General features: G+C 39.3%; 1 protein-coding gene across 3 annotated transcripts in view; it reads right to left on the bottom strand.

Annotated features, from left to right (window-relative positions):
- Positions 1–11,002, bottom strand: part of Cds1 (CDP-diacylglycerol synthase 1) — a 116,221-nt gene that overhangs the window by 87,451 nt on the left and 17,768 nt on the right. For all 3 annotated transcript variants that reach the window (XM_029555323.1, XM_029555322.1, XM_017802852.2), the window contains exon 2: positions 8,714–8,841. In XM_029555323.1, coding sequence (XP_029411183.1) covers positions 8,714–8,841 — 128 coding nt within the window. The remainder of the gene's footprint in view (positions 1–8,713; positions 8,842–11,002) is intronic.

An 11,002-nucleotide genomic window follows, 5' to 3' on the forward strand; every position in this document is an offset into this window, starting at 1 on the left:
CAGGGCCCAAACTAGGAGTATAGAACGGCGAGGCGGGGGGATGGAAGGGTGAATGAGGCTTAGGGAGTCCCGGCGCGGAGAGCTGCGCTGTAGACTTACCCCAAGAGGCCTGAGGATAGTAGTGCCCACTTAAGATTTTTACCCTAAGAAAATAATTATAGATTAGGAAAAAGTTTGCTTCAAAGAAAAATGTTTGGGGGCTGGAAAGAGGGCTCAGTGGTTAAGAGCACTGGCTGCTCTTGTAGAGGAACCGAGTCCAGTTCCCAGTTCCCACATGGTGGCTAACAACTGTCCTTACTCCAGTTCCAGGGTATCTGATACCCTCATTAAGATTTTTACCCTAAGAAAATAATTATAGATTAGGAAAAAGTTTGCTTCAAAGAAAAATGTTTGGGGGCTGGAAAGAGGGCTCAGTGGTTAAGAGCACTGGCTGCTCTTGTAGAGGAACCGAGTCCAGTTCCCAGTTCCCACATGGTGGCTAACAACTGTCCTTACTCCAGTTCCAGGGTATCTGATACCCTCTTCTGGCCTCTGTAGGCATTGCACACATAGGTACACTCACATATGTACAGGCAAAGCACTCATACACATAAAATAAAATAATAAAATTAAACAAAAAGGAAAAATGTTTAATACAGAGATGTTTTTTCAGCATGAAAATTTTGATCATATATATTTGCACCATGAGACACCTCATGCAGGCATTAAAAATTTTCCAGAGAATACTTAAAGATGTTGCTCCTAACTATCACAGAACACAAATGAAAATAACAAGGTTAAAAAAAAAAACAGTATGATTTTATTTTTATATCTCACATACACACATAATGCAAAGAAAAGGTTCTAAGAATATATACCAAGGAACCACAAATACAATATACTGGCAAGATCACAGGTCTTCTCTCCTACAACTCATATATGCTTTTTATATAACAAGGATATTTAATCCTATATATCAACAAACATCAAGTCTCTGCAAGGCAGTCTCTTTTGGGTTATAACGAATTATTACCTCATTGCACAGTGTATTTGTGTAAGGCCTGGTTCACCATGCCAGTCACAATGCCTGGGCTCAGAATGTGGCTCTGACATTTAGCTACAGAACCCTTGACATCATTTATGTCCCAGGTTCCTCGTTTATAAAGTTATAGCCATAACCATGCTGCAGAGATGCTGTGAGAATATATTGTAATGCATGTGTTCAGTGCTTAAAATGGTGCCTAGCACACAATATATGCTCAGTAAATATCAGCTGCTATTATTTGCTATTGCTTTTTTATATTAAAAATCATTACTGAGGAAGATCTTATGAATGAATGAGACATGGGAGTTCAGTATCATTCTGATAGAGCGCTAAACTACAACAAACACCAGGTCTGGAGGTGGAGAGGTGTCAAAGTCTGGCGGGACCCTGGGGCCTTTGGGGCCTCGAAAACTCCACTGACACCTGGGGAGACCAGGTCTATGAGGGATTCGAGACTTCAACAAAGTCTCAGGAACCACGCAGAGAGGGTGTGTTGACATTCAATGATGCAGCTGTGCACTTCTAACAGGAGGAGAGGGGATTCCTAGATACTGCTCAGAGGGCTTTGCACAGAGACCTAACGCTGGGGAATTACAGCTGTCTTGTTTTTGTTGGATCCACTGACATTTAAGGATGTTTCTATAGACTTCTCCCGGAAGGAATGGGAATGCCTAGCCTCTGCTCAGAGGGCTTTGTACAGGGAGTCGATGTTGGAGAACTATAGCAATCTGGTGTCTGTAGGTCTGTAGGTGTGTAAGCTTGTTCTGGTCTCCTGTCTGGAACAAAGCAAAGAGCCCTGGAATGTGAAGAGAAGGGAGGCTGTAGCCAACCAGAACTCAACTCTTAGAAGACATGAGAAGGTGGATAACATAGAGACATTCTGCAAATGTGAAGAATGTGACAAGTCCAACACCCATGTCTCAAATCTTAGAAAGCATAAATATATTCATACTGGAAAGAAACCCTACAGATGAGGAGAATGTGACAGGTCCTTTATTTGGATGTCGACTTTCAAATTACATTAGAGATGTCATACTGGAGAGAAACCCTACAAATGTGAGGAATGTGTCAAGCCCTTTAGTCAAATCTCAAGTATTAGAGAATATCAGCAAATTCATACTGGAGAGAAACCCTAAAGATGTAAAGAATGTGTCAAGTCCTTTAGTAAAATATTGTCTTAGTGTACATCAGAGAATTCATACTGGAGAGAACCCTACAAATGTGAACAATGTGGCAAGTCCTTGAGTGAAATGTCAAGCCTTAGAGCACATCAGCCAAGTATACACTGGAGAGAAACCCTACAGATGTGAAGAATGTAGCAAGTCCTTTAGTGAACGGCCAAGTCTTAGAGCACATCAGCGAATGCATACTGGAGAGAAACCGTACAGATGTGAAGAATGTGGCAAGCGCTTTAGTCAAATACCCCATCTGAGAGCACATCATCAAATATACACTGGAGAGAAGCCCTTCAGATGTGAAGAATGTGGCAAGTTCTTTAGTCAAATGTCAAGTCTTAGAGGACATCAGCAAATACATACTGAAGAGAAACCCTAAAAATGTGAAGAATGTGTCAAGTCCTTTATTCAAATGTCATATCTGAGAGTATATGAGTGAATACATATGGGAGAGAAACCCTACAAATGTGAAGAATATGGCAAGTCCTTTAGTGAAATGTCAAGTCTTAGAGCATATCGGCGAATACATACTGGAGAGAAACCCTACAGATGTGAAGGGTGTGGCAAGTCCTTTAGTCAAATGTCAAGTCTGAGAGCACATTAGAGAAAACATACTGGAGAGAAAACCTCCAGATGTGAAGAATGTGGAACGTGCTTTTGTCAAATGTCAATTCTTAGAGCACATCAGCGAATACATACTAGAGAGAAACCCTACAGATGTGAAGAATGTGGCAAGTCCTTTAGTCAAATGTCAATTCTTAGAGCATAACAGCGAATATGTACTGGAGAGAAACTGTACAAATGTGAAGAATATGGCAAGTGCTTTAGTTAAATGTCAATTCTTAGAGCACATCAGTGAATACATACTGGAGAGAAATGTTACAGATGTGAAGAATGTGACAAGTCCTTTTGACATGTCAAATCTTAGAGCACATCAGCAAATGCATACTGGAGAGAATCTCTATGAATGCTAAGAATGTAGCAAGTCCTTTATTTAAATGTTACATCTTAGAAGACATAAGTGAATACATACTGGAGAGAAACACTACAGAAGTGAAGAATGTGACAAGTCCTTTACGACAAGTTCAACTTATAAGAAACATAAGAGAACTCCTATTGGAGGGAATCCCTACAAATGTGCAGAATGTAGTAAGCCCTTTAAAAACGTGTCTTAGATTAGAGCACATGATGTAATTCATACTTGAGAGAAATCCTACAAACATGAAGCATGTGACAAGTCCTCTAGTCGGATTTAATGTTTCATCAGAGAATTCATGCTGGAAAGTAACCGTTCCATTGAGAAGAATGTGAAAAACTGAGAGCTCAGCACATAGAAGACATGAGAGAATTCATACTAGAGAGAAATCCCACAAATGAAAATGTGTTGAGAAGTCCTGTACTTGTATATCAACTCTTGGAGAACATCAAAGGATTTACAATAAAGGGAGACACTACAAATAAAAGGAAAGTGGCAATTCCTTTAATAATATGTCAAATGGTGGCAGTTATCAAAAACTCATACTAAAGAGGTAGTTTACAATTGCACAGAATGTGGTACATCCTTTACCCTTGGCTCCATTCTTAGAAAGTAAAGCAGAATCCGTACTAGAGAGATATATCTAAAAGTCTGGAAAATGCTCAAATGCTTATATTTATATATTGCAAAATTTCATAATGTACTGAAGGACAGTTAGAATTAAGCACAAAATTGTAAAATATCTAATAAAAATTTATTTTTAATTCATAAGTGTGATAAAGTAGAAATATAATTATTGTGAGAAAGCCTTTACTTTCCCATCCAATCTTGTTGAATATCACAGAATCTTTATTGTAAAGAAGGCCTACAGATGAACAAAACATGTCAGCCGCCATTTACAAATGGTTCCTGTCTTAGGAAACATCAGAGATTTCTTAGTGAACAGGAACCTCACAACACTCAAGGATTAATACCTCATTTTTCACTGTCAAAGAATACACTGTGAATAAAGCAATGTGCTGGTGAGCTTTAGTGTCAACCTGACACACCGAGAATAGGGAGCCTCAATTGGGGAATTACCTGCATTTGACGCCTGTGGCCATATCTGTGGAGTAATTTTCTTGATTGTTGCGTAATGTGGGAGGGCCCAGCCCACTGTGGGTGGAGCCATTCCTGGGCAGGTGGTCCTGTATTGTATAAGAAAGCAGCGTCGGCGGCAGGGGCCAAGGGAGCAACCTACTAAACAGCATTCCTCCAAGGCCAGTGCTCCAGCCTCTGCCTACAGGTTCCTTCGCTGACTGAGTTCCTACCTTGGCCTCCCTGATGAACCCTGGGAGATCTAAGCCAAATAAACCCTTTTATCCCCATTTTGGTATTGGTCAGAGTGTTTTGTCACATCAATGGAGAAATAACTAGAAAAAGGACCTAAGTATCATTGAGTTGTCACATATTCTCTAAATATCCTGTGAATATATGAAAATGGTTTTATATATATATATATATATATGCACAACTTGGAAAATCCTAAAGTGTATGAAGTCTTTGTATCTTACTTTGCAAATGAAGGGGGAAAAGATTTATGCAAATATCTTTTTAAAGGTGGAAATTCCATAATAAAAAGGCCAGGACACAGTACAGTCCCTATTATGTGACAAGGTAGAATATGATAGAAAAAGTTTTAAAAATTTATGTCAATTATTTCTATACTTTCATCAAATGGTACATAATAAATAACTGTTTTCTTTAGAAACATTTGTGTTGTCTACATTGGTATCATAGACTAGTTTGACCTTCAACTAAATTCATATTTTCACTAAGCGTGGTGACTCATGCCTATAATCCCAGTACTCTGAGGCAGAGGCAGGCAGATCTCTGTGAATTCAATACCAGGCTGGTGTACCTTGTGAGTTTGAGGTCACCTGGGGCTACAGAAAGACCCTGTCTCAAACCGCCCCCCCAATTCATATTTTCTAATTTATAAAGGATATTATGAAAATTTATAGCAATTGTTAACTCAGCGTTGAAGGGATGTATTTTTGTTCAATGCATTAGCAATGCTTCATTAATGCCAATTGTTCCATGAATAATTCATGGACAAGGAAAATTCATCACAGTAGATGTATTTTTTTTTGATGAGTAAGAATGCATTTTAGTGTTACGTATGTTTGGCATATTTCTACTATAGGAAAAGAAAAGGAGAATCCTGAGTATCTGAAAGCAATCATTTCCAATGACTCACAGGTGAGAATAATCTGCAAAGTATATTAATTTAGTGCTGAGTAACACAATACAAAGAATGGTTAGATAGTTTCGGTATTAGTTAATGTAGTAAAAACCATAAGAGGAAAATTAAAACTTACCTCCCTAGATTTGTGATTTTAACATTTTACTATCCTATTACATTTTAGCCTAGTCTTTGAAAATTGTAAATAATGATAAAAATTGAAGACACTGTTGCCTTTAGTCCCAGTACTTGGGAGGCAGACGCAGGCAAAAAAGATATTATGGTTATAAATTATTGTATTTACACAAAAATATGAATACACAAAAATGCATATTGATACATGTGTAGATAGTATCATATCTACAGGAAATGTAGTTGTATTCCTAGTACTGTGCCTTTTTGAAGACTGTACACTATTTGTTAGTTTAATATGAAAATAAATTCAATGTCTTGCTTTTTAAGGATTATGTGATAATTTGTCTCAATAGTTGCTGCATGAGAGCTGATGAATCCACAGTACATTATCAAGGCATCATTAATATTAGTTGCACTGTGAATGAATAATGCCTCATGCAATATTCATGAATGACATCAAAAGGTTGATTTGGTTTATTTATTGAGTGCAGTAAGAATGAATTTCAGTATAAAGTAACAGTGCTGCACTTCAGTCCCCTGCTAATTCAAAACAGCCAATGCTGAATATTTGAAATGAAGTATATTTTGATTAATAAGATGATTACATGGAAGTCCAGTGAATTACTAATATTTTATTAAACTAAAATTTTAAATAAATAAAAAAAATACCAGGTCTGAGACAGATCTGATGAGATCTGAAAGCAAAGGTACATCTGTGAACTAGGTCATGGGAACAACTGGGACCAGGAACTATTAAAATAATAATGATGCTTCCAGTAAGACAGTTTTGTTGCACTGGCTAAAAAAATATGAAGCCTTTGCCTTGAATCAATTCATTCTAGTATGGTTATGATATTGTGATGTATTGTGATATGTATTGTATGTATTGTGATGCACTGCTCCAGGCTAACTCCCATTGCTTTTAAAGTTGGGGCAAGTTAGGTCTCAGAAGCAGACTTCAGAAAGCAAAGTCTTTCTTTCTCTGACCTTCCCCTGCCCTCCTTTCACCTACTCCTGTTTTCTCTCCAAGGCCATAGAAACTAGAATTTCTCTTCCCCCAGGCATGTCACAGAAACTAAAAATACACTCTAATCTTTCTTTACCTTTCTGTCTTAGAACTGGCCATAAAGAAACACTCTGACCTATCTTGCCTGGTAGTAGGTCAGAACTCCATTTTAGGAGGTTTCTATCCCATACCCAGGAGGAAGGAATGCTGTCCAGAGCCCAAGATTCTGAACAGACAAGCCTTGCTGCGATTCCTGGCTTAGCCTGAGTGTTAGATCAGGCCGTATTTGTCCATTCACAGTTCTACACAGTTGCCCATGGGTCTGACATGCAAAATAATGTCTCCTAAAACCCTAAAGGATGAAGTACAGAGAGTTTTCAGACAGTTAAACATGGAGGATTCAGACAGTTAACAGGAGGGAGGCAACCCCAACACCACAGGGACAGAATTGCTTGGGACTTGAGACCTCACTTCTGCATGTCTTCATCTGGTTGCTTTTCCAAAGTCTGCTAAGATATTCTTTATACGTTGGGTGTGGTGGCATATGCCTTTAGTCTCAGTACTGAGGAGGCAGATCTCTGTGAGATCAAGTTCAGCCTGGTCTACATAGAGAGTTTCAGATAGCTAGGGCTACACGGAGACCTTGTCTCAAAAACAAAAGATATTCTTTGTAATAAACCAGCAATGTAAGCGGTTCCCCGAGGCCTGTACGCTACTCTAGCAAATTAACTGAGCCTAAAGAGAACACAAGGTTCGTCTGGAGTTCAGAATATCCAGACTTGTGATTAATGTCTGAAGTGGGAGTGGTTTTACGGAAGACAGCACAAAGTCAACATTCAGCTGGTGTTCACTACAGAACTGCTGGGGGCAGAGGGGGTGAATCCCACACATGGAGGGATCATAGAAGTAATCTACACTGAGTGTAAGGTAGAAGAAACTGAGCCGAGTTTGAGTCCCCCTTTATATCCTCAGAATGGTTATTGCTCAAAAAGAGAAAAACCTGTATTACATTTACAACATGACTAGACCTGGAACTGCAGGCTATAACTTGTCAGTAGTAAAATCAATTTGCGAAATTATATCCATCATTTCTTGCTCAGTATCATAGAACAGCATCAAGCAAAAAGAAATCAGAGTTTCATACACAGTAACAGCAAAAATCCTTCATAGCATCCTTGCAGGAGGCAAACTACACTCTGTGCCTCTTGGATATGGTATAAAATGTTTCTTTCTGTGTAGCATAGTAAAAAATTGTTGAGGAAACATACTGTTTCGTGCTAATATGTGCTATTTCACATAGTAATCTGGATAAAACATTTCCTCCACTTTCATAAATATAATTCAGATTACCATAGTATAGAATGGATGGCAATATAGAATTAGCTGAAATTCCATGGTCATAAAACATCTTAAAATAGCACAAATATAAAATGGTAAAGTGCTGTGGAGTTTGACAGTAATTTTAAACTCAAATAAAGAAAAAAAATGCAGAGTCTTGGGAGATGGTTTAAGTGGTAAAGTTCCTGCTGCACAAGAATGAGGACCTGTATTTGGATCACTAACACCCACGCAAAAGCCAGGCACAGGAGCACACTTCCATAATCCCAGTGCTAGTGCAGAGACAGGCCAGCCATCCAGAATTAGTGAGCTCCAGGCTCAGTGAGAGAACCTGTCTCAAAAAACTAAGGTGGAGAGCAATTAAGGAAGACAGGTGGCACTGTGGGCCTCTAATTTGCACACACACATGCATGTGCACCCATCTGTACATGTACACCCCCCCCCATACACACACACACACACACACAAGAATAAAAATTACTTATTTCTTTCTGGCATTTGGAGAACACATAATAATGTAATTTTCTTTATGAGATGTTCCAATAGCAGAAAGGAACCTGAGTTGATAAGTTGCTCTTTGTCTTGGGGAGTGGACAATTTCCTGGTTCTGTAACCTTCACCAGTTAACCACTCAGACTTAGTTTTCTCACACTGCACAAGGCTTTAAGAATTAAAGGCACTGCATCAATCACTTATGACCATACCTCACACATTAGGAGGTTAAAAAGCACAGGCCTTCTCTTTCACAGATTCCAAACTTACAAAAATCCAAACACAGTACAAGGACAAAGATAACCTCAAACCTTGTTGGGTCCATGTCTTCATCGGATCATACCTTGAAGATAATCCAGACAGTGCTTTCTTGAGAATCTCGGGGGTTCTATCTAAGGATGGTGGAATCTCTGCAACATCAGAATCTCCTCTGGAGTCCAGGTCTCCGTATCGGTCATCAATATCTGTTTCCTAAAATTATGGAGAAATGAGAATCATATTGCAAAGCATTTATATATATTAATGAGTGCTTGATTGTAAGTGTGCACCACTCCTAGTTTAATGAATGATAGATTATAGGTGTACACTACACAAGCCTAATGTAGGTGGTTTGTTTGTTGTTATTGTTTTTGGTTTTCTGAGATGGGGTCGCTCTGTAGCTCCTGCTGGCCTAGAACTTGCTATGTAGACCAGCCTGGCCTCGATCTCTCGAAGATCCACCTGTCTCTGCCTCCTGAGTACTGGGAATGTACCACCATACCCAGCTCCAAAGTAATGTTTTAAAAATCATGTGCTTGCCAATGCATTCATTATTGTTCAATATGCCAAAACTTAGTTGCCAATCTAAAACAAAGTTACTCTTAACTTACTCTGAAGAACCAAGCATTGCTACAGTTTCTGGTTAAGAAAGTGTGATTAATCTTGGGCAAAATTTCAATATAAAGGATTAATTGAAGCAAAAGACATAAGAGCACCTCAGGTTATTTCTTAAATCAGACATTTACTGTCAGAATCAAATACTTTTTGCTTGCTTCTTAACTGGAAAAGCCAAGTTATTTCTGAGTAGATTCTAATAGCTGCTCACAGTCTGTTTCTATTTTTTTTAAAAAAAATCCCAGCATTGGGGGACTGGAGAGATGGTTCAGCGATTAAGAGCATTGACTGCTCTTCCAGAGGACCCGGGTTCGATTCTCAGCACCCACATGGCGGCTACAAACCACCCTTAACTCCAGTTCCAGGGGAATCTGAAGCTCTCTTCTGACCTCAGGGGCACTGCACGACATGGGCGCACTCACATACATGCAGACAATACACTCCTACACATAAAATAAAAATAATAAATAAAATATATTTAAGATCCCAGCATTGGGCCGGAGAGGTGGCTCAATGGTTAAGACCACTGGTTGCTCTTGCAGAAGTCCTGAGTTCAACTCCCAGATCCCATATAGCGGCAAACAACCATCTCATAACTCCAGTTCCAGGGGAATCTGACGCCCTCTTCTGACCTCCACAAACATTACATGAGACAGGTGCACTTTCAAACATGCAGGCTATATACTCATACACACAAAATAAAGTAATAAAATATTTTTGAAAATTCCAACATCAACAGTAAGAATACCTTGTTCAGGCACAGTATATGAATTTTAGCTTCCATCACTTTTATTAATCCCAGGGAAGCAGGTCAAATGGCTATAACTACTATTTTTCTGACAGATGAACAACAATCAAAAGCATTAATCTGGGTGTCAGATTTAAGTTATTTACTATCCAAACTGACTTTTAAGAGTGCTGTTGTGGTCTGTGGGACGCTCCAGGCCTTTATGACAAAGGCCGCCACCACAGAGTTTTTAGAATTAAATGTCAAGGCAATTTTAACAACAGACATGCTACCTGATATTCAGTTTTGAAGTGGGTCTCCACTCCCATATCCTCACCTCTGTGTACCCTTTCCCCTAATTCCTCCATGTCTCCCAACAACACAACCTTCAGTAAAGACAGTGATTTGCAGAAGGGAAAATTAGAGCAAGGGTGCTGGGTTCAAGGAAGAAGAAACATTGCTAAGAGGGAAATATAAGCACTGAGTAGCTGTCAGGCTAGCAAAGGTCCTAGTAATTTACAACACTGGGAATTTCAATCCCAAATCAGCCCTTATAAACGCTAAAGCTTTAGTAAATTTCATCACCTGTGTCTTAATCTACAGCAGGACGCATTTAATACAATGCCAAGGACTCAGAAAATTCAAAGAACTAGTAAGCTGTTAGGATAAAATCAAGTCTTCTAGGGGCTGGAGAGATGGCTCAGCAGTTAAGAACACCAACTGTTCTTGCAGAAGACCCAGGTTCGAATCCCAGCACCACATGGCAGCTAACAACTAACTCCAGTCCCTGGGGATCCAACAGCCTCTTCTGACCTCTGCAGGCATTGCACGACACAGGTCCACTTACCTATATGCAAGCAATGCACTCATACACATAAAATTTAAAAAAAAAGAAGGACTCAGGAGGCAGAGGCAGACAGATCTCTGTGAGTTCAAGGCCAGCCTGGTCTACACAGTCAGTTTCAGGCCAGCTGGGGCTACAGGGAGACCCTATCTCAAAAAGACCCCTCCCCCAAATAGAGAAGAATGAAT

This window comes from Nannospalax galili, unplaced genomic scaffold, assembly GCF_000622305.1.
Source record: "Nannospalax galili isolate Female #2095 unplaced genomic scaffold, S.galili_v1.0 scaffold405, whole genome shotgun sequence".
Classification (NCBI taxonomy): domain Eukaryota; kingdom Metazoa; phylum Chordata; class Mammalia; order Rodentia; family Spalacidae; genus Nannospalax; species Nannospalax galili.